At 39.7% G+C, this 24,252-nt stretch overlaps 1 protein-coding gene and 1 long non-coding RNA gene across 7 annotated transcripts in view; one reads left to right on the top strand and one right to left on the bottom strand.

The window, feature by feature from the left end:
* DPP6 (dipeptidyl peptidase like 6) overlaps window positions 1-24,252 on the bottom strand; it is a 559,516-nt gene that overhangs the window by 102,080 nt on the left and 433,184 nt on the right. For 5 of the 6 annotated variants that reach the window (XM_061349178.1, XM_061349196.1, XM_061349169.1 and 2 more), the window contains exons 6-7: window positions 20,738-20,790; window positions 4,632-4,713 (exon numbers count right to left, since the gene is read on the bottom strand). In XM_061349178.1, the coding sequence (XP_061205162.1) occupies window positions 4,632-4,713; window positions 20,738-20,790 (135 nt within the window). Of the gene's footprint in view, window positions 1-4,631; window positions 4,714-17,692; window positions 17,849-17,942; window positions 18,004-20,737; window positions 20,791-24,252 lie in introns of those variants that run through there. The other variant, XR_009724854.1, reaches the window with a different exon arrangement.
* On the top strand, window positions 13,166-14,745 carry LOC133210104 (uncharacterized). The gene is made up of 2 exons (XR_009724856.1): window positions 13,166-13,781; window positions 14,571-14,745. It is a non-coding gene; the product is annotated as an uncharacterized LOC133210104 (long non-coding RNA).

Raw genomic sequence — 24,252 nt, 5'->3', positions numbered from 1 at the left:
ATTTAAAAAAATAAAAAGGAAAATATCAGCACAGCATTAGTTCTCCTGCTTTTGAAATTGGAGTTTAACAGCTCCTGTGAAATGTACTTCAGTGTTGTCAACACAGGCAAATATTGACTGCACATTATTACAGCGGGCCTACTGCTTGCTCCTTCCTTTTGACAACAGGTCCCTGTTGTCACATATGTGTACCTACCTGGCTTGTATTTCCTTAAAGCAAATATTTTGAACCTGAATGTGCTTATTTTGGGATGACTTAGATTAAAGCCTCCTGAAATCTTAAGGTTTTTTGGATTCCTTTAGCACCTTAGCCACAAATATCCACTAGACTGTCTCGCTCCCCAAGCAGTCCTTGACTTTAGCCATGTTGCCAAGCAAATCAGCAAAGGAACCATCTTCACATCATCACGCTGTATTTTTTTCTTGGTTTTGTTTTTGGTTTTGTGGGGTTTTTTTTGTTTGTGTTCAATAAATAAATAGAGGGGTCCAAGCCTGTCAGTCACACAGGTTTCATGAAAACTGAGTTCATGTTCAGTGACTACTGACCCTTGCATAGATATTACTGGAGGAAATGCACCACAGAAGCCTTGAGCCCTCTGCATGTGGGCAGAACCTCACTCTAAAAGACATAACATGTGAAACTGATGAAATATTCCAGTAAGATCAATTAGCAGAAGCTTTTTATTTGTAGCAGAATTGAAATTCTGGAAGTGGGTAGCTGTTGAGTCATAGATCAGAAAAAGAGAAGAAATCTAAGGAGTGAAGATTTTAACAAGGGATAAACATATACAGAACAGGGCAAAGGTACAGCCTAAGACATTTTTGCAGTCCTATGATGTCATCCACATCCCCATATTTCTAGAAAGCATCACATAAACTGAAGATAATACAGCCTATTCACTGAAAACCATCAAGGCCAGTGGGCTGATATTAAGGGGGACTCGGGCTGGTGGGGGCACCATGAAATTGGTAGACTGTGTTTATAGACATTTTGCATAGTCATTTGCACCCACAAATAGTGAATATATCACCCTGCTATTCCAATTTAACAGTATTTTTCATTTGTTCTACAAAGGCATAAATGATGGCTTATGTAGGGCAAGTGAGAGGATTGACCCCTTTAATAATAGCCACATTTGGGAATTCTGTTTCCTCTTGCACTGAAGTTAGTGGCTCTCTTTCTATTGACTCAGGAGCTTATATTGGGAAAGGCCCAATTCTTCTAACAGCTTTGGAAGACTTAATTTGTTAAGACTTTGGCTGAGCTCTGAGAAAGGATGAAACATTTTTCCAAGGTGCCAGAAGCAACAGCTTTTTGCATTCTGATCTTCTGACATAGATTTTCTCAGATCCAATATCTGCCATTATTTATACAGTCTTTTGGCATGTGTGGCATTCTACAGGCTACTAAGAAGCCAAGAACCATGCTCTGAGGAGTTCATCATCTAAAAATTGGCATATAATTTAATGAGTAAGGACAAAAGAAAACAAGATAAATAGAAAACTGCTCCTGGGAAAGTTCTACTGTTTATTTTTAATCGCAAAGAATGCAGATCATTCAGGCTGTTTCTGTTTCAACTTTGCTTCTTCTTTTTTGAATGATTAGACATGCAAGAGAGAAAGGGGTCATACACAGCCACCAAAAGTTCCCCTAGGAAGGATGAAATAGAAGCTACAAAGGGAATAATAAATTTCAAAACCAAACCCTTTTAGTCTCCTGCCCTACCTCTCCTTTGTGTTGCCAAGGAACAAACCAGGAGATTTCAAGGGGAAAGCTTTTTATTCCCTGAAAATTGGGGTATCTTCAAGGTGATGCAAAACCCAGTCACCCACCCTTTGCTCCCACCTTTCCTGGGAGATGCAGCATGAAGTCAAGTGGCAGACTGTGCACAGAGAGGTGCCGCTCTGAGCAGCACTGGGGCTGGCACATGCTCAGGTATCTTAGCACAGTTGTAGGACCACCCTCAAATACTCTACCATGTGTTTGGTCCCGTAACTACCCGGAACCAGGGGAGCTGACATGTACTTCTCAGTTACTACTTTTCATCTCGCTTCACATTTTTTCTCTCTTTCTCCTTCAACACAGCCCAGCCTACATTTAGCAAACACATTCACATGATCAAGTTTAAATAGACTGATTTTTCTCTGCCTTTGCGCTTGATGTTGTCCCCACAGAAGGAGACACGAATTTCAATGGCAATTCTATTCTGAGTAACTCAGTCCTGAAATACAGAACAGTGAGCATTGTTATGTGTTCCCTATCAATCACATTTATAACGCTTGTAGATTTTTTTTAAAAACCCAACATTTTCAATTACCCCTGGCAATTCTCTGCTAATCATTAGATATAAATAGATTATATTGATCCATATGAAAGCCTGCTTATTTTATAAATAACTGCTATCATTTTATTTTAAGGTAAATGACTGGCAAGAAAAATAGCAAAAAGGCACATTTGTTAGAGATATGCAAGATACTGCTTAAACTACCTGTCACGTTCTCCTCACGCAAGAGCAGGGAACACAGCTTAATTAAAGGCCAACAGATTTACATATTTGGAAGCAAACCCACCCCCTTATTTCTCATCCCCCCCCCCAACCAGAAAGAAAAGAACAAAATCCACTGTTGCAAGATAATTCCAAGATTTACATGAAATTCAGTAGTAACTGGAATATTTGATAGTACCTAAAAAAAGTCTGCCATGTGACCTAAAGAAGGGACATGTGCTAAACTTAAGGTCTTAGGGAATTCTTATGGAATTAAGTTTTCAATGTATATTTCTTAATAAAAATTGGTGGCTAATGATATAAATTATTTCAGCATTAAAGGATAAAGCTTGGATTACAGAAGACTTTTATTCTGGGCTGTATATACTGTCCTGTTGTATGTATAATTTATCCATTTTGATATGAATATTTTTCCTTTCTGTATAGTTATGTTACTTTGGTAGAGAAGGCAATGGACAAAGTGAACTGGTCATCTTGACTTTGGTATGAAAACAAAGTTAAGCCTTATTTCCAAAGTGGAATTTATACCCATTCAGCTTGGTTAAACTAACATGAATGTGGATCGATAACATTCTGTGACTCAAGGTGCTGAAGGCACGCAGGTTCACAGCAATACTACACTGAAGACGGGAAGGTTCACTTCTGAAACAGAGGAAATCACTGACTCAACTCAATATTAGCTTTCAGTTAGTAGATGTAGCTTTTGCTGTACAGTGTGAAGCTCATTTCATTAGACCTAAAATAGAAAGAGCTAGTGAACACGAAATAAAAAATTGCTGGTCTGCTTTTGATTTCTTTGTCAGGTCCTAGAGCTATTCTCCAGTTTTAATCATAATGGGTTATCAATTGATTATACATTGTCATCAGTTGGCCAGAAGCCTGATGATGAGGTCCCATTGGTCTTCACCAATAAATATAAGAGTTTGGTCATGATTAGACCCCGATCTCTGTAAATTGGTGCAAACTGCTCAGCAGTGATGTGCTGGGCAGCAGACTAAAGAATTTAAAATGGCACATGTTAGAGGATGAAAGTGGGGCATGTTTATGTGTGCAATGAAAAAAATGAGCTCCTCAGAAGTCATTTTGCATAGACCTAAAGGCTGCTGCATCTTGACTCCTATCAGGTTTGAGGCCAATGACTCTGTCAAACTTGATTTTCCCGATGGAGCAGAGGAGACACTTTCCTGTTCCTGTATCTGTTACGTTTCTCCCCCGCCTGATTTGCAGACTGGCAATTATAATGTCTCCTACTGTTGTTTTTTAAATCACAAAATTTGAAAACAATCTAGTTAAGGACACAGACAAAAAATCCCCAAGAGAGGACTGGGGACAGGAGACATATGCCAGATTTTCTCAGATAATGAGCTTTTATAGCTCATTTCTTGGTATAAAAATTCCATACCAAAAAAGAAGTTGTCACTTTTTCTTTTCTTGTTACAGTAAAAAGAGAGTGTTTGGAATACTTGATTTGCACCAGGAAATGAAGCCAGGGGATCTGGCCAGGAAATATGTGCTTTAAAACCTGGGCACATCCAAGATGTCAGTGGCTGAGGGACAAAACACTGGAGATTTCAGGATTTTTGCAGTATGCAAGGCTCCATAAAACACAATGATCCTCTGACAAGTGGTTGTATTATTAAAAAAAAGGCAGAAAACTGAAAATTTTCCAGAATACACGTCTGTCTATTTTGCAAACAACTACAGGGCAAATTCAGGGCAAATCCATTCTAGACAGATACATGCTCCAAACAGGGAAGCTAATATTAACATATCCCTAGTGCCAAGTTTGCAAGCCTGAAAACACCCTTGTGAAGCAATGATATGCTAACTAAATCACACTGCCTATTATGTCTATAATCTGTCCTGTGTCCAACACTGGGAGAAGCAGGTGCATCCTCTCAAAGAGCTTTCATAAAGTGCTCTTTCTGTGCATTTTTAGACGCAATTACTTTTCAGTAATTGTATATATTTGGGAATTTTATAAATAAATTACATGATAAAACAATCCCCATAACAAAACTAACCACACAGGTTTAAAAAAAATAGTCAATAATTATTCTTTCTGTACTTCCAAACAACAGCAGCATGGTCTCTAAATTCATTTGCACTTATTCTTTCTCTTACCAGCTGTTGCCCTTTTGGACCCCAACCAGCATACTGAAGCTTTGCATTGCTGACCTCAGGGGGATACAAATTCTGGGGATCCCTGCAAAAAGAGAAAAATAAGATTTCAGCCTCAGAAATGTCCTTAGTTAAGCTGGTGCAACCCTGTTTTCGAAATCCACCATGACTTCGTGAGGTGTCTTTCAGCTGAAATAATTTAGTATTTAGTGACAGATTTCAGTAGATTTTTTTACCGTCAGGTAAGCACTATACCGCTTGCAAGCACTGGTAAGATCAAGTATTGAAATGACAATTTCTGTTTCTTATATGAAGTTTAATATATTAGTTCCACTGCTGACTTGCCTAAGCCTCAAGAATTAGTCAAGGGATGGCAAACAAAGTATTTGTATTTATCAACACTTATGATGTCCACAAAGGATAAACAATATTTTTGACTCATATTGCTACAAGAAAAATAAATTTCATTGTCTTCACCCCATAGTTTTTCTGCCTAATAATTTTCCTTAGGACATGATGGCAGAAAAGTTTAGCAACTGTATAACAGCTGATATGTAGCCTGGCTTCAAAGGGAAAAGCTCCCATTAGTACCTAGTACCTAATTATTTTTTAGAAAATAAAATCTAAATGCTTTTCTTGTTTTCATCCATTACCTTCATTTTGTAGCAGGCCATCAGTGAGACATAGCAAATGCAATTTAGAAAAAGGAGGGGTTTTTAGGTAAATGTCAAAGCATCATGATGTCATTTTATCACAGCACAGTGTTGCCTTGACTATATTTATACTCAGCACAAATAATGACATTATATATTCTGAAGTCACATGGTTGCCACTCCGTATATAGTAATATTCTGCAAACAAGAACAGCAATAAAGCCTGGATACAGTATGCCTCATTAGTGGATCTCAAACTGCTTTAAAAAGGGTATTACTATCAGTGGTCTACAGATAGGAATAACAAGTCAATTTTAGGCCCTCACCACCTGAAAACAGCAAAAAGAACCAAAGCCTTCCTTGCCTTTAAGAAAAAGTCCTTCTCTTCTTGTATGCAGTTTATTTCTTTATTAAAGGCAATGTTTTCCAGACTATATTTTCAAAACAGAATAAAACTGAATGCAATGATTAGACATTAAGAGAATTCTCTTTATTGCCTCTTTTGTGACCTGGTGCTGTACCACTGTTACACTTCAGCTCTGCCCTTTCAGGCAAGAACTCCCTTGGCTGCACATTCCCACTGCGCTGTTGTAGTTTCCCTCTTCCATAACTCCTGCAGTTGGTATAGCAACTTCTGCTCTCCTGCTGGAAGATGTGTATCAGTGGTTACAAATGATATTCTATAATGTCTGCAAGGCCCCTGGGAAGAGGTCCACAGGGATGATTAAATTGCTTAAGATGACAAGTTTGATGTAGATGGGATCCACTAGGAATGCGTGGAGGAGGAGGAGTGGTTTGTTGACACATTGACCCTTCAAGTCTCAGTGTAATGCAGGGTGCCCCGATAGCCTTTGGCTCGATAGCCGAAGTGTCATCTACAACTGTTGCTGGCAGAATAAAATTTTATCCTTTTTTCTCATGGTTTTGAACCAGAAGGTGTCATTGTAAGCTATGGATAAGAGAACACACAATTCTCATACTGAACTCCTGCTAACAGCAGCTACAAAATTCCCATTCCAGGAAGAAGAATAAACATGCATACAACTTCTTTCAGACCCTTTCATACGTATATGCATTATCTACTTAAGTTTCAAGTCAGCTACTTCTGTTAAGACTCATTCTCTTTGCTTAGCTATCTTGATTATCTTAACAGAGTAACTGCTGAGTGTAGAGGAAGAGAAAAAAATAAGGAATCAAATAAAAACTTCTTACGGAAGAAAAAAAAAGTTCTTCACTATTTGTCAGACAATCTAGCTCTTGTGTTTGCTTTGTTTTACCCATGGTGAGGAAAGGAGCAAGATATTACAGATAAAGGGGGAAACATCATCCCTAAATAGATTATACAAACTGTAAAGTCAAACCTGTAACACTTCTGGTGAAGCTAAGGGACAGATACCAATTACAGCCAATAACTCAGACAAGAGCCCAGACAAGTCCCGTCGGTTCTGCTCATTGCATCACCTTTTAGAACAGGAAAACTCTAACACAATAAGAAATGATGCATAAACCAGCTTTGGTAGCTGATAAGGCAGAAGCAAAAGCACTCCATGCAACCTACCCGCAAAGAGCTCTGCTACAGACAAAAAGGCAAATCCATCTTGTCTTTATTTCTTTTTTGGCATCATTGCGAAGTAACAGAATCGCATCTCTTGAGTTCCCTTGCAAGTTCTTCAGAATGGCTGGAAAACTTCCTTTTGTAGTAAAATCTTTTTTGCTTGCCTTAACGCCTTTTGATAAATATGTGGATAAAAGGGCTGACTGATGGAATTTCATGTTGCGTGGAGGTGCCTGATTTACAAACCTAGTTACTGTAAACCACCTCTACATTCAGCACATAACAGCATGCATGTCCAGGTTGTGATGTAGGGCACTGAAGATAGGTGGTAACCAGGCATCCATCCTCATGCTATGAGTTATTCTTTTCTACCACAGGCTATGAAAGCAGTCTAAGATCATAGTTTCCTCCCACAAACATTCTTAAGAGATGGACATTTTCCTCTTGGTAGATTTTGGCTTGTTCCTCATCTCTTCTGAAGAGAATGGTCTTCCCCAGTGTTGCAACATCCACTTGCCCACCTTCAGGAAACATCAGTATCATTTGCAAGGGGATGAAGAAGACATCCCTACTTGCCAAGCCTGATCTAGCAGGCTTCAGAGAAACAGCAGGAATGATCTGGAAATGGGCTGTGCTAGCAGTGCCAAGGGAGACTGGTTCACCTGTGAACCTCACCATGAAAGACGAGATACCCACACACTTACTTGGGCCTCATTAGGTGCATGGACTGCAGTGGAATACGCATGGAATCCGTCCCTGGCATTCCCAAAAGTGAAAATCACTTAAGGGATTCAGACCAAATGACCACCTACATGGCAGGAGCACTTGCCCATTTTCCAGCCACTGCATAAACGGGTTCTAATGCAGGTCAGCTCCTTCTGTGAGGCATGTTATTGTTGATAAACTACAGTCTTCCCTAGCTATACCCTTGTTTTTCCTCCAAACAGCCTGCTTAAAATTTCCCTGTATTTTTTTCTTGAACCAACCAATATTATGGGTCACCTCAGCCTCTCCAAAGAGCCAGTGCTCCTCACAGACCCTCATAATTAGGGCTTGTTTGGATCTGAGCCTTCCCCTTGTGAGCTCATTTGTGCAGGATGCTGGCTTGGAAATGGGCTATTCTGAAAGTAGTCTGTATACCTCCTGTTAATGGTTTGGATAAAGAATAAGGTTAATTGCACCCTCACACTGTTTTCATAATTTCCTTATGAAAAAGAACCTTAATCTACATTTCCCACCAAAGAAATAGCAAGGCCTTATTATTTTTTTCATCTCTTAGAATGACTGATTCTAAAGCTCAGGAAAGAAGTGAATAATAATGTTATTTTAGGCCAGACAGAAGATGGAGCAAGTGCTGTATAAACTCTTCCTTGTTAAGGCGACATTGTCTGCACCACCGACTATTAAACTGCTCCAGACATGGGCATTTTTTCAGCACAGTGTTCAAAAAACATCACTAAAGTAGCAAACTGTAGTAAACTTGCTCATTTAGATGAAATTTTCTGCCAAAATTCTCCCTTTAAAATTTCAGAATAAGGAGAACTCCTGAGTGCAATTAGTGTGCTATCAGCCAAATAATTTTTGCTTGTAATTAAGCTTAGAACATATATGTAGAATAAAAGAAACTAATCAATCATATCAGGTTGCCTGGTTTTGACCTTAAAGAATGCTATGATTAATGAGGAACGAATTTTAAAGAGATTGTATTGCCTTTGGTGAAATTTTTACATCCATGTGCTCCATTTTCTGACAGTTTCTCTATTCTGAAGAAGACTAATTCCCCTCAGAGACCTTATGGCACAGTCTCCCGATGAGCACAAACTAGACAAACTGTTCTATATAAAGTTCTTCAAAAGCATCTTAAAAACAATAGAAATTTTCCACTGTAATTGAGGGAGAGGCTCCTTTTACTTCAAGAAAAAATGTTTTACAATGACTGAAAAAGTCTGAAACTGAAAAAAGCAGTTAAAGTCAGGAGTATGTTATAGGCTGTTCTTCTAGGGTCTGATTTAATAACTGCTTTAATTTTAAATACAGAACAGTAGAATTTGAACAGAAATTCTTTGCACATGCTGCCAATGTAATAAAAAATGCAACAATTTGTACCAAAGGCTGCTCTACATATGTCCATCCTCTAAACAAATAACTAAAGCTATGTATATGAGCTGGAGTGAGTTCTCAATAACAACTTTGGAACTCCTTGATTAACTGTGCCATAATTTTGAAAAATATAGGAAATACATTAAGATTTCAACAGAATATGTAAATAACTTAAAGAAATACAGTTTAAAAAAAAGTGTGGGGAAGGCAGGAATATTCCCTCTTGTTATTTGCATCATGCCAACACTGAATATTTTGAAAGACAGCAGCCCTAAGTACATCAGCTTACAGTACTCTAAGGATTTTTCATGGTTAACTGTAAAAATCTATCTATCTAATCTATCTATCTATCTATCTATCTATCTATCTATCTATCTATCTATCTATCTATCTATCTAAACTGTCTGTCTTAGCACCAGAAAATCTACTTCTAGTAGCATAAAATCAGACAGCAGCTTAGGCAGATTTCTTCTTCCTTAGAAAGAAAGAAAGAAAAATGATATATAAACCACAATTAGAGAAGAAACCCAGAAAGTTTATAAAAACCTGGAAGCTTCATAATATTTAAGAGGTTTGATGCATTATGAGAAAAAAAGTGCACTTTTAGGGATAAAAAGAAATAAAGAAAAAAATAAAAGCATGCAAAACGTGTCCATAAAGGTATAAAGAACCATAGATAGGGACTCATAGAAAGAGGGAAAGATTTCCAAGAAATAAGAATGCCATCTTTTGGGAAGCAAAAAGGCATTGTTAAACAATTAAATGACTTGTTTACTTCAGTATTCACCAAGGAGAAGAGCAGACAGGTGCCATTAAGAAAATTGCTTCCCAGGAGATACTCGCCCTGCAGAGACTTGCAGTGAGATAGGATAAAATATAATACAAATGGGAATCAAAGACTTGCCATAACAGAAAATGGAGAAAGCAGACTGTCAGAAGATGCAACTAAAAGAATTCTCCTGGAATTGTAATAAAAGTACTTAAATAGATGGGGAAGGCTCTCCCATTCATCTAGGCTCATCTGCTATTCACTGTTTAATGCACATCTGCACACATACACATATTCTCCTTACAGCACTTTTCACGGAACAAAAGTAGAAGGAGGTATTGAAAGCAATTTGAATTTATTAATTATAACTACAGATACACATCAGATCATTCAGCTGATGTTAAAAACTGCTGAGCTCACCAACCATCTTGTCCAAGATGAATTAATTCCATGAATGTAAAACATAAAAGATAAAAAGCAAAGGAATCTAAAACATTTGTTTGTAATTTGGCAATCCAGTCAGATTCAAGCCAACAATGAGAGCTCAGAGGTCTTTTTGATTATAGTCTACCTGTGTCTGTAAAGCATCCATCAACATAATATTTGGTACTGGGCTTGCAAAATCTTGCTACTTTAAAATCCATCACTTGTCAGAAAAGAAGCTACCAAATTCTGTTAGGGATTATGTGAAACGATGGCACAGGCTTGCCTTTCTAGAGAAGATCTACAAAAACTGATTTTTAAAAAGCATCAGAGACTGGTATACAGCTAGGTGTCATGGTAATGCAGGCTGGAGGACTGAGGCCCATTGATCCAAATCTCTAGGTTTCCCTGAGTAAGCAAACAGTGGAAATGGTCCTTAGAAACTAGTAGCATTACTTTAAAAATGATGACATTATCATGTTTCTCATATGACCCCTCTAAATCATAGATGACAGAGTGAATTTTTATTACATTTTTAAAAAGAACTTTTGTTCCTGGAGTCATATTTTGTCCCCTAAAGAGACAATGAGACGTGATAGCATTCAGGTGATAAACACAACTGCTTAAAAGTAATTTTCTTTCACTCATGTAATTTTCTCTTACTCTATAGAAAGTTTCTCAGCCAGCTCTGATCTCAGAGCTACACAAGGCATAAAGAAAGGCACTGGATTTTATCAGGATTTCAATTCTATTTATCTATAACAGAGGCATGGAAAAATGAAAATCTAAATGTTTTAATGCTGTCAAGGCTACTCAGAATTACAGCTAGACAAAGATTCCAACCAGTAAAAAAAAACCAAAACAGGTTGAGGACAAACAAGCCAGTAAATACTGAGATGTTTAAGGACAAACTCAAAGATCTCAACAATGACGAGCATGGGATGAATGTACATGGTCCTTCAGAACAATTCTACGAGTCTTCAGGAAAGGATGTTTGTGATGAAACCTTAGCATTTCCTATCCATCTGACTACCAAACCATGATAAAAATATAGCACCATGATGTGATGCCTGCAGAGAGCAATATGGCTTTATTAGCACATAAAATGAGATACAGCTGTGATCTACTACTACCAGAGCCAGCGGAAGTGCCTCGTTACGATATGACTTCACTGGATGCTGGGTAATGCTTTGAATCAGGCCAAGAGATTTATTCTTGGGTTTGTGCCCTAGACTCATCTAACAGTTTGTGTTACTGGGTTTCAGACAAAACCAAAATGACTCAGTATCCTCCACATCTTTTCAGAGTCTTTGAGCAAATCTTATTTCTTCTCGTATCAACAGGACAAGGAGATCTTGGAGTTTTGTGCATAGGTTCTCAGGAATATTGAAACACACTATTTTTCTAAACAGCCTCTCCCCATACAGACCAGGTCATCATCAGTTAAAATAAACAAGGCATATATACTTAATAGACCCATTATTTCAATTTCTTATCAACAGTGATATGATCACTTTCAAGCAATACCACAACTAGCCTGATTTCAGATAAATTTCAAAAGTGGACTGCAAAATACTCTCCTTATGTAAAGGACCAAAATACCACTCTAGCCCTACAGTTCTGCCTCATAAGGGGGCCTATAAGGATGCTAGGGAGGGGCTATACATTAGGGACTGTAGTGATAGGACAAGGGGTAATGGGTTAAAACTTAAACAGGGGAAGTTTAGATTGGATATAAGGAGGGAATTCTTTACTGTAAGGGTGGTGAGGCACTGGAATGGGTTGCCCAGGGAGGTTGTGAATGCTCCATCCCTGGCAGTGTTTAAGGCCAGGTTGGACAGAGCCTTGGCTGACATGGTTTAGTGTGAGGTGCCCTTGCTCATGGCAGGGGTTTGGAACTAGATGATCTTAAGGTCCTTTCCAACCCTAACTATTCTATGATTCTATGCTAAGAGACATGTATAAACCTTATGAGTGAAAGAGAAATACTCCCATTTGAAGTGGGGTGTAACTCTTGCCTTCACAACTCTACATGCAAAAGGTCCTTTTATTCCTGTATCTCCTTTTCATGTGTGACATTGAAAATAAGCTTGTCTATTCCTGTCTTATCTCCTTAAATTCATAGTGGAGCATTCAATAAATGGAGGGTTAGGGTAACGGGTGAAAAGACATCAGGGCTGGTGTGACACAGTCTGGGCTATCAGCCTGGGATTTTATCACCTTTGCCATAAAGAGACTTTCTCAGTGGTTATGGTATCAAGGAAAGCCCTGAATGTGTCATCCTTTCTTCAGTCACTGGTCTTTTCTTGCATTTACTGAATTTCACCATTTCCCCATATGTTCTGAACTCCCTTAGGGGGCAGGATGCCTATTTTAAACTCCATGGCAGCGAGGAACTGCCCATGATCTTGCAGGTTTTAGTCTTCAAAAACGTCTTTTTCCCAGGTTCCCACATGCAGTAACGCGCAGCGCACATTCTTTGTGCTGTGTAATCAAACAATACCGCACTGAGAGTTTAAGTAGGCTGAAAGAGTTTACCACCCAACCATGGCAACAAATAATCAAGGCCCAGGCTGCAGGGTGTCTCCACAGCCCGACAGCAGCAGAGCAAAAGCAGCCCCCCTGGGGAAATGCATATTTCTTGTTCCTAATTTACTGGACCTCCTCCCAGAACCTTGAACATTAGGACAAAAACACAAAGAAATAAGTCCCAGTCCCCACTATGAAAATCCACCCACAGAACAATTTCATTTCTGGGAAGGTGATGCATAGAAACAGCAATTGTAGGGGCTGTGGTTAGTTGCCTATTCAGTGGTCTGCACCATCAATTTACACATTCTCTTTCATCCACCTTTTTTCCCTTTTCTGGCAAGACTCTATGCACTAGTTCAACCTTGACAAGTATAAATACAAAAGAAAATCCATGCCAAGATGCCAAGTTTTGTTGGTGGTTAGCGTTGGGAAGTATGTGCACCCTGAGGTATGCCTTGGAGGCTGACCACAACCTGGGGACTGGAGGAGGCTCATTTGCACACACAAACATTTCCAAATCCAGATAAGCTACTCACCAATGAAACGCATTTTATTCAATAATATAATTTAATAGGAGCCCTGCCTCCATTTCGGGGTGCCCCCTCAGACTAACACTAAGGAAGAGTTTGCTTCAAACCCTTGTTTTTTTTCTTCCTGATGAGCCATAAGCTCTTGACCTTTTCTGTAACATAAGGAGGTTGGTTGCTGGGCTTTTCTCTGTGAAAATGCTAACATCTGCATCTAACTATTAATTACCAAGATCTTTTTTGGTTCTTTTAGCCTCAGCAGTCATTGCTCTAATCCTTAATATCAAGTCTTCCCATCAGGGGACTATTCGTTGTTATTATCGCTCTACACGGTTTCTAAGGTGTCCACCCACATCACAACTAAGTCTGAAAGAGAGAAGCATGTGGTAAGAGCTGCTTTGCCTACACAGGAAAGGAACATTTACATGAAAACTGCTATACAGTGACCAACATGGGCGAGCAAATGGCAAATCCCCTCAGGAAATGGTATGTTGTTGAGCTGCTAAAGTGGATTTCCTCCCACCAGCACAGCCAAGAGTCCTGCCTGAACTGCCTTCTGAGGCTGAGCTGCTTTCAACCTGCCACTGCTTAGAAGTGAGTGATGTTCAAATAACAGCTTTGCTTAATAAAATGCTGGCTCACTCTTTTTAAAGAGGTACAAAATGTATTCCTAAGCAATAAGCTGGTATGTGATTTAACCACTGTTCCAGTGATTTAAAGAGTGTTTAATTCAGATGATTATAAAAAGCAAGAAGTCCAACGGCTCCACCAGGGCTTGAGCCAAATGTCAGTAAACTCAACTGAAAGATCCCTACCCACTTCAGAGGATTTAAGATCAGGCTCCACCATCAAGCTGTCAAGTTTAACTATTTCAAGGGTCATTTTTTTGTTGTCAAAATACAACTGAAACAGCATGTCATGTTATCAGGATGATGTTATTTCTAGTCTGGCATAAAAGCCACCACACTGCAAATCAGAGGTGTCTTAATTAACTATGTAAGCTATCTTAAAAAGACAATAAAAACTATGGAATGATAATGGAGAAAAAAGTAGCAATAACAGATTCTTCACAAACTGTAGAATGAATATTTCTACTTTAAAAAAGTTCACATTGTTATTTGATTTTACATATCTTTTTTTTTATAAGGGTTTATTTCAACCTCCTTATAGCATTGTGGAAGGAAAATATTCAGCTCCTTTAAGTAAAATTTAATTAGCTCAAAACAGACTCTATTAAATACAGTACTTTTTCCTCTTAAGATAAAATGTGGGCTCTAGTACAAGTTTATAAATGTTAAAAAGCTAAATTGTACAGCACACTCTGCAGTAATTATCACACATCACTTCTGTCAGGTAAGCCATGTTTCTCTCCTTGCTTTGCAGATGGGAACACTGAGGCACAAGAAATTTCTTTAATGCTACAGAAAAGGTGCATAACAGGCCAGAACAAAATACAGTAGAACAGCCTTGGTCAAATGGACAGATGTCTGCAGCCAAGCCAGTTCCCTGAAGCTTAACCATTATTTTAAACAATGAAACATTTTCCTTTTACTGTGAACATGGAAATTTAAGCATTTGGAAGGAAAACTTTGTCTTTCAAAATATTTTATGATAGGGTATGCACAAATCTGATTAATATTTATTTAATTAACTTTACCTCTTTCCTGCCAGTAGCTTGCACAGGAACATCAGTGAGAGCTCTGCAGAGAGATCTGCAGACATCACTTTGAAAATCTACTCACAGTGAAGCACAGGTTCAGTTCCTCCTCCTGTTATCACTTCTGTGGATCTCCAATGCATATTTTGCACTCACTCCGCTCATGGAACTTCTCTTGAAGTCACTGGGAGTTCAGTGTGGGGAATGTGTGCAGTATTTTACAGACCCTCATCAGTGTAGGCAGGAAGAACTGACCTCAGCTCCGTGATTGGTTCTGTGATCTACTCACCATGTTCCTCTGATTACACCATATACATTTGGTAAGAAAGATGGATTCTGCTTAGGCATAAGTGTGTACAATTCCCTCACTCCCACACACAAAATCAGTGAGGAATGGGAATAACGTTCTTGCTGATCCCTGTATTTAGAATCTCCCATTGACATGCCCCAGTTGGATGTGCTAACACCGTGCTGAGAGCTTATACACGGGGGTTTGCACTAATCTCTGCCACTTAGCTCTGCTTAGAAGGATACAATTCATGCAGGACTGAAAGAGTACTAGGATGTCTGAGGAAATATATCTTATATGCTGGGCTTTAATTTGAAGAATGCATACCTGACGGAGAACTGTGAAAAAATGTAACATTTCTGCTGGCCACAGCAAAAGGTTAAAGGCTCCTTGGGTACTCATCCAAAAGCAGCTCTTGCTTAGAACTTGCAGTGCCAGATCAAACTAGTGGTCCAGAAGCACACACTGGTGTGAAATGACTTTAACACTACTGAGGATTAGGGGAACACTATGGTTAGCCATGGCCTGACCATAAAGCCCCTAACTTTTTTTATTAGTTCAGTGAAGGTTGTGAATGACCAAGATCATAGAATCATAGAATCATAAAATCATAGAATAGTTAGGGTTGGAAAGAACTTTAAGATCATCAAGCTCCAACCCCCCTGCCATGGGCAGGGACACCTCGCTCTAAACCATATTACCCAAGGCCTCGTCCAACATGGCCTTGAACACTGCCAGGGATGGAGCATTCACAACCTCCCCGGGCAGCCTATTCCAGTGCCTCACCACCCTAACAGGAAAGAATTTCCTCCTTATATCCAATCTAAACTTCCCCTGTTTAAGTTTTAACCCATTACCCCTAGTCCTACCACTACGGTCCCTAATGAAGAGTCCATCCCCAGCATCCCTATAGGCCCCCTTCAGATACTGGAAGGCTGCTATGAGGTCTCCACACAGCCTTCTCTTCTTCAGGCTGAACAGCCCCAACTTTCTCAGTCGATCTTCATATGGGAGGTGCTCCATCTTCGGTATTAGACTCAGTAGGAGCAACATTATTAAAACCCATAAAAGAATAAAATGATTTTTGGTGGCTGGATTTCATAAGTAGGTTGCTGCCTACATTGTATTGCTAAATTTTTATTTTCCAAAGCTAGGAAAAATAATATTAGGAAATAACTGTATATCGTATTTGTGTTCCACCTTTTCCCAGTGCCTTGCAAAAGAGCTTCCTGTTGCACATCCAGACCTGCAGATGCTACTATAGCACCTATAAATTACAACTAGCTGGCAATTACCATGTGGCAAGTGCAACTGTGGGGTTATGAGAGGAGGATTGCAAAAATATTTATAATGCAAACAGCTGTAAGCAGTTATCGGCAGTTACATCCTGAGCACCGTTCAGAGGAAAGCAGATGGGACGGTATGGAGGGTACTAGGGAACATGAGCAGCAAGCACAGAGGCTTGTTCCACTAGATGGCAGCCGGCGCCAGCATCTCAATTTTGGGTGAAAAGCAGAATAAAAATGGGTGTCAGGCAGGAAAGCTGAACTGAACATAACCTCCCTACACACCTCAGCCCAGGAAAATGAGAACTGTGGATTCTAGCTGGCTCCCCCTGTGAAAACTGAAAACCACGGGTTACTGAAAACAGAAGGTAAATGTGGCAAAACCAGTAGGGGTTTCTACCCTGAGTTTCCAAGATGCTGTGAGGAGGCTGGAGTAAAAAAAGAAAAAAGAAATATTAAACCCGTGGAGTAAATAACTCTGCAGGGACATTTACTCTTTTTTCTACTTCAGTTTTATCTTAATTTTTAAATAAGAGCCTTTTAGTCTATGTCATTGGTTTATATTAGTTGTCCTGTAGAGAGACAAATTGTGCTGCTGCTTTTTATTGGGGAATTAACTTCCATAACAGCTTTCATGGAAAAAATGTTGCAGTCCTGCACTCTGTATGAAATTCCATTTGTGAACATACATGCTAAGGATGTGCCCAAATTGACTTGTCAAACTTATGGAAAGCTTAGAATAAAATCTGGAAAATGCTGGTGTTAGCCCCTTTTGACTTCAGACACAGCCTGAATTTGGAGAGTCTACAGAACACAGCAAAAATAATTAAAATTTTCTCTTTAAAAAGCAATTTATGCTGGCAAATTAATGTCACTTTATTTAAAAGTGATGCCACAGATTAGATTAATTGGCTTCCTTATTAGTTAGCCTCAGCAGGGCTGTAGCAAGGGCATGAGTGTGTACGAAATGTAAACTGTCTGTCCTTCCTGATGAGGCAGATCGCAGCTGAGGATGAGGAACAGCCTAGAGAGAGCACAGGGAAAGCCACGCTATCACAGCCTGGTTGCTGTAGATCTAATGGGCAGGAGGGATATTGTGTAGGGCAGCAGTCACTACCTCAGCTGTTCATTTAGAGATAGGCTAATGTGCCACTGGCACACACCAACAGGTCATAAAGCTGGCACCTACTTGCAGAAGACTAACCCATGAAAAGAGTTTGTAGAAATTGGCAAAAGGGTTGTAGGTCAGTGCCAAAAGCTTTGGTCACTCGTGTTACAGTCAGGTAGAGGTCAAGGGTGCTCCCTAAAGGTTGCAAATTTTGTTGTGACATTTGACAACATCAGACTGAACTGAACCTTGTGCTATGTTGGTGTGCCTGATCCTGCTCTCAACAATCTTCATACACACAAATCCATCAGAGCAATATTCCTGTGTTAAATATGAAATACGTGCTGAACAGATTACCTGTTCATCCAACAGAAGCTCTACTTTCAGTTGTTGTATTTCATCACCTGTTACCTACCCATGTTCCAGGGAAATGGCAATGTGCCACCCCTTTCACCATTTGCACATACAATGATCACCTGGAAGATCAATGCAATTATTGCTCTACAATATGGTTTTCAATGCCTGTAAAAGCACCTTCAGCCTGTACCATACCTGTACCAACACAGAAAGTGCAATCCTTCCAAAACTCCTCCAGCCAGTGGTTGCCTGAGCCATCACTACATCATGCTGTAGGGACACTGATGCCTGAAACACCTGTGTGCCTTTTGGCACCCTCTCACTTTCCAAATCTTCCTCTTATACTGGATATTTCTTCTCTGACACATCCAACCCTCCAACTGCCTGCACCACTACTCAACCAACATGGAGACCAAGCTGAAACACACCTGAGTGTGCAATGCAGTTGAAGCCGAGGTAACAAGAAGCTGGTTGTTAGGGCTGAAGAAAGATCATGCAGTAGTAGCAAACTGCCTGGACCACTGTATTGCTAATTTTTAGCAGTTTTAATACTACTATGCATGATACTTCTATTTTTTCCACCTTTATTTTGTTTAGAATAGAACTGTGTTGTCAGTCAAATGCTTTTGTTCTTAGCCAAGTTTATTGCAGATACAAAGCTTATGTGCTCATGCTGTGAGTTCATCCTGTTGCTCAACACTGTTTCAGCCCACAGGCTAATTTCAGATACATTGCCAGAAAGATGGAGTTTTCAAAACCTAAATAAATCCAGCCAGTTCCTGGAGGGGAAAAAAAAAAAATGAAAAAAAGGAAAGAAAAACCAAAGACCACATTGAGGCAGGGAAGGAAAGAGACTGAAGCAGCCTGGGGCGTGTCACACTGGGACACCAGATTTGACATGGACGATGGTGAGAATCCTCCTAATTCCTATGTTGCAAATGTACACGGAAACAACTTAACCTCAAACTCATGATCTTTTGTGGTGAGTCAATCACAAGACACAAGCTGTAGGGAAGAAGGCTTCACAAGCTCCTGGGCTCATAGATTTTAAAACATATATGTCTCTCTAGTACAGATTTTTTTCACAAAGTACTGTTTCTCTGTTGCTAGATAGAAGCCAAAGAAAGTTATTTCAGCTTTGCTGTCTGGTTTTAGGGTTTTTTCTTTTTGTTTTTTCTTTTCTTTTTCTCTCTGTTTTTGTTTTGTTTTCTGGTTTGGGGTTTGGGTGGGTTTTTTTTGTGTGTGTAGGTAAGTGTGTGGGACAAATCCTTGAAGAAGACCTGAATGTAACTAGTATTTTCATGGTGAAAAAGTACCGAGAAACTTGTTTGTGTCTTGCTATTGAATCTTTACTTCTCTACTGTTAAACCCACTAGTTACTGTGCCAAGGAAATTGGATTGGATGCAGGTGTTGCAACGTCTGACTAACATCATTCTAGGGTTAAACAGTGAGGTCCCCTGAGGACCACCCAGTGGAAGGCTGCTGACCCACAGTACACAGGCATACTGGGAGCTGCCTACAGAAAGCAGTGGGAAACAGCATACAGGCATGGCCAAAATCCTGCCTTCTCTTCGGGGGTAGGCACCTGGCTTATGGATGCAAAATTAACAGGACTTTAGGACCTGCTCCAGTGCTTTCCTAAATCAGAGACACAATAGTTTGTTTAATACAGTAGTATGAGTGGGAGAGAGTGGATATAAACTGAGAGGGAAGGTTCTGAAGGGATATAAGGAGATATTTTCTCCCCATGAGGACAGTCAGGCAGTGGGACTGGTTGCCCAGCAGTGCAGTCCCCATCCCTCCAGGTTTTCAAAATCAAGCTGGATAAAGCTTTGAGTAATCTGCTTTGAGCGGGAGGCTGGAACTTGGAAGAGCTTTTCCAGCCTGAGTTACTTGGTGATCCTATGACCACCCTGTGTATAAACCAAGGAGACGTTGCTTTTAATTTTGCAGGTTTTGTCAGTTATTGCAAGAATCCAAAACATCTACTACCTGTTTAGCCATAATGTATAGAAATGAGCTGCAGGGTGACAGAGTTGGAGCCACAGGTAACCTGAAGCGCCACAAAGCTGAGAAAGGGGAATTTAAAAAACTGTAATTAATCAAAGCTAAAGAAGGATCCCCTCAAGCTAAATGATGCCTGTGTTAAACACTGAGCCCACCTCAGGACCTCCAGTGAATGGGGCCTACATGAAAACGCATTGCATGATGGAAGTTTATTACTTGTAATGATACATAACTTTCTACAGTACACGCTTTACGTAAAGTGTTATGTTTTCATTAAGTTTAGAAATGCTGTGCAAAGCCTGCGTGCCATTCCTACTTGTCTGCACTTACCTCACACTCTCTGAAAAGGTAAACTACAAACCTGAAGGCTCGTAGCTTCAGTAAAATTGTGAGTGCATGTATCTGAGCAGCATCAGAAACCTGGGAACAGACTACTGGTCTATCTGCCTTCAGATGGGATGCAAGAATTTGTATCAAGGGAATATTCAAGAGACACAAATGAAGGGCAATATATAGGTGACTAAACAACCCTGGATAGGTTCTCGGACAGTGCTCTGGTGAGGGGCCAACTGCAGATCTCAGCCAGATGTCAACACACCTATATTCTAGCCGAAAACTTGAAAACTGGAATATGAAATTCATACACTCTGACCCTCTGGGGATGCTGAGTACTTCTGTTTCCAGACTATGTCATCTCTGTATGACACACAGCTCAGTGGATGCTGCATCTGAATGCCAGACCATTGCAAACAGCTGTCATGGAAAACCATTTGTCACAATACACGCTATTTTGCAGAATTGTTAATGGCTGAGTTTTAAAATGTAGACATTGAAAAATTGCTTACCCATGAGGTATTTTGCTGAGGACATAATATGCCGTATATGAATGTTGATACACCTGCAAAATGAAATCAAAGAACAAAACAAAACAAGAGATTAGTAATTGTCACCTGTGTTAATAGGGCTCTTTTTCTGCAAAAACAGTCTAGCATTTGGCTAGGGAGCTCTTATAAACACTTCAAATTCAGTAGTAGAAAGGGACAATACATTAATTCATCTAGCGCTGTTGTGTGTTCTTTTAATCTTCTACTGTATTACAGTGTTTGGCAAATCGTATACATCCAGATGCTCTGTGTCGTTACCATGACTACCAGGTCTTTGATTAAACTGGGGGCACATGGTCTCTGCAAGGGCTAAATATAGAACAGTCATTAATGAGGACACCTTGGTCAGCTGGAGACATTCTCCATCATTATAACAAGACACAATAGGAGTAGAAGATATATTTTCTTGCTATATACCCACACAAATAAAACAGGGAATTATGCTGGCTGATCTCAGAGAGGGTTGTAGGACTCTTTGTCAGTCAGCAAACAAAACCTTATTGACTTAGGGAGTAAAGCTGACCTCACGTTTGTTTGATTGACATTCTAAGTTGCATCTTCATACCAATTTACACTCTAGGCCTTGGGGAAGAGCTTGTCAGCAGCTCATCTTAGAAGGGAGAGTTTATTACTTATTTTCTAAGTAGTACATAATAATACCAGAGTTAAGGTCAACAGTTTAAGAGTTGGCGACTTTCCTGCTAATGACACGCAATAGCTAACAGCGATCTGTTGTTGCCAAAGTTGAGCAGTGCTGAGCAACACAACTGAGGGCACTAGTGTGAAAGGTCAAATATGAATGACTTTATACGCATTTGTAGAGTCACTCACTTTTGCAATTCTGTCTTCTTATTGCATGGTACTAAATAAAAAAAGTGTCATAACAATCATTTCATTTGACTTCCACTTAACTCTTTCAGCCACTTGCTCTGCAGTAGCTCTCATAAAGCATCCTGTCCCAGAGGAAGAAAGAGGATCTTCTCGAATGCTTACTTCACCAATCAAGCTTGTATGATCAAAATTATTTTTCCTGGGTACCTCTGGTTTTGCACAATTATCTTTTTTTAACTTATGCCAAGAAATCATGAGATGTCCTGGATAAGTACTGCTACCTCAGCAGTGGCCATCCCAAGCACGTTGCTAGCATCACCAACAAGTAAGCATGACTTACTACCCATCTCTCTTAAGGGTAAGCCTGCATAGTGGTATCTGTAGCAGGCTTACATACTTTGAGCACTCTGTAGAGAGACAGGAAAACACAAGGCACATCATTGTAGATGTAGACATTAAACCAAACTTCTCTGTTATAATTTGAATATAAACATTAAATCCTTACACTGCTGCGTAAACCCCATGATAAAAAAGGCTATCACCAGAGGAGAGAGGTCAAAGCATTGGACTTCTGCCTATGAAACACAGAGATTGTTGCTAGATTGATGTGATTTCCTTCTTCCTCTGTGCAATTCACTCCCTTCATTACAAGGACATCATCAGCTTATAACCTGAAATATATCTCCTTTTAAGCTTTCAGATACATAAAGACCCCTCCAGCAAGGTGAGTCTGCAGTGTATTGGTATCAGGGAAGGTCTAGGAACATAAATGTACTCACTGCACACTAGCATTTATCATAGTACAGGTGTCCTTTTTAGGTGCACTTTTTCAGATAATATCAATTAAATTACCATTATCTCATCTATATCCAATCAGACCAAAGAGCTCTTTAATCTTATAACGCTGATATTAGAGACTTGGCTGATGTGTGTTGCTTAGATTTTATTCCAGCTTTGGGGAAGTTCTAAACCTGCCAAAATTCCTTAAAGAGAATGCACCGGAAGACTAAATTTGTCTATAGAGCTGAAAAACCTAATTATACATTGCCATTAAATATTGAGCAAGTTTTGTCTTCAAATATCCTGGCAGTAGAATGTAGAAAACGATGTAGACATACAAATTGTGATCAGAGGCAAGGACTGCAGTTCAAGGTAGTAAGCCATGCTCTGTTATCAGCTATCAGAGTCAGAAGCCAGCCCCCAGAATGAGTATGAACAGATCCCTTCAGGGGAAAACAGAGAAGTGTGGCAGACTGGACAGAGAAGAAACAGCCATGGAAGGTTTGAGCAGGACATCTGTGATGTCCCTGCTTGAAAGTAGAGAGTCCCATACGGACTAGCCATGCTAGACTTGAGAGCTGCCTTAGAGCCATTAATGGACACTGAGGTAAAACACTGTCTTTGCCAAGACAGTTTAGCAGTGGGGAAAACAAAAGTTATGGTGCTTTCAAAGAACTTCTTTATTTTCTGAACATCATTTTTCATCCTCTTGGGTCTTTGGCCAGACTCTAAAATATCTCACATTAGCCGTGCCTGTAGCATACAGTCTTCAAACGCTTGCAGCTGGCAGAGTTCATTCACAGCAGCAATCCTTTCTCGAATGAATCCTTAAAGTCAGTAGGTTTGCTCATGTAAATAACTACTTGTATGATCAAAGATCTCAGGATCAGACATTTATTATTATTATAGCTCTTAAGGACAAGAGCACATGCAGCTCAAAAGTCCTTCTAATCCCTATTTTAAACCTGTTTGGAAAACACACTGTGTGCAACCCTCCCAAGCAGACAGGAATCCAAGAGAAATATCACTTAACATCCTTTTGGGAAATTAGATGGCTGCTTTCCTCTTACATATGCAAACCAAATGAAGTTGTTTTAACTTTTTGAGATGATAATGATGATGATGCTGTCTGCTTTATATCTCAACTAAAATTTCTGCTGGGGTCTAGCTTAATTAGGCTGTTCACTTATGAGGAAAACCCCACACCAGGAAAAAGTGGAGGAATGATATGAGCACTCATTTGAAATTTATAGCTAAGCTTCAGCCACTGGACAGTGCTTAAAAGTCAGTATTCATTTCATTTAACCTCCAATGTTTCTGATGCTTAGCTAACAAAAATAACTGTATTAACTCTCCACGGTCTCCTCTATCCAAGGGGTGTGGCAAAAGCCATTGCACTGATTTGATACACTTAGCCCTGAGTTTTGGCTGGATCCCAGAAGCACACAGCTCCTGTCAGTAGAGAGGCATATCTGAAAGTAGCAGAGATTTTGGCAGCTCTTGTGCTCTGTAGACCCTGTATGCCAAGACATACAACAAAAGTTAGTACACACTTGGGACTGCTCTGAAGGGTTCTAGGTATTACCAAAATTGGGTCATAAAAGCTCCCCTGCCAGCTGTGACCAATGAATGCTGCAAAAGTCATTATGCTAAACCCACCATGTCAGAAACAGTCTCACACTGGGCTTCTCATCCCAGGTCACAGCACAGATCTTGTTTACTTTCAATCTACATTATCTTCTGCAACATGTGTGTGTCTACACTGGAATCATAAAGGATTTAAGAGACAGATGTATCTGTTTCCACTTAAGTCTTTGAAAGGCAATTATATTTCCAAAATTCAGAAAAATACAGGACTGATTATA

The sequence above is a fragment of the Neopsephotus bourkii genome, unplaced genomic scaffold, assembly GCF_033783945.1.
Source record: "Neopsephotus bourkii isolate Nb327-2 ecotype Australia unplaced genomic scaffold, CSIRO-AGI_Nbou_v1 NB_53, whole genome shotgun sequence".
In the NCBI taxonomy this organism is placed as follows: domain Eukaryota; kingdom Metazoa; phylum Chordata; class Aves; order Psittaciformes; family Psittacidae; genus Neopsephotus; species Neopsephotus bourkii.
This window is presented reverse-complemented; position numbering and strand designations above follow the sequence as displayed.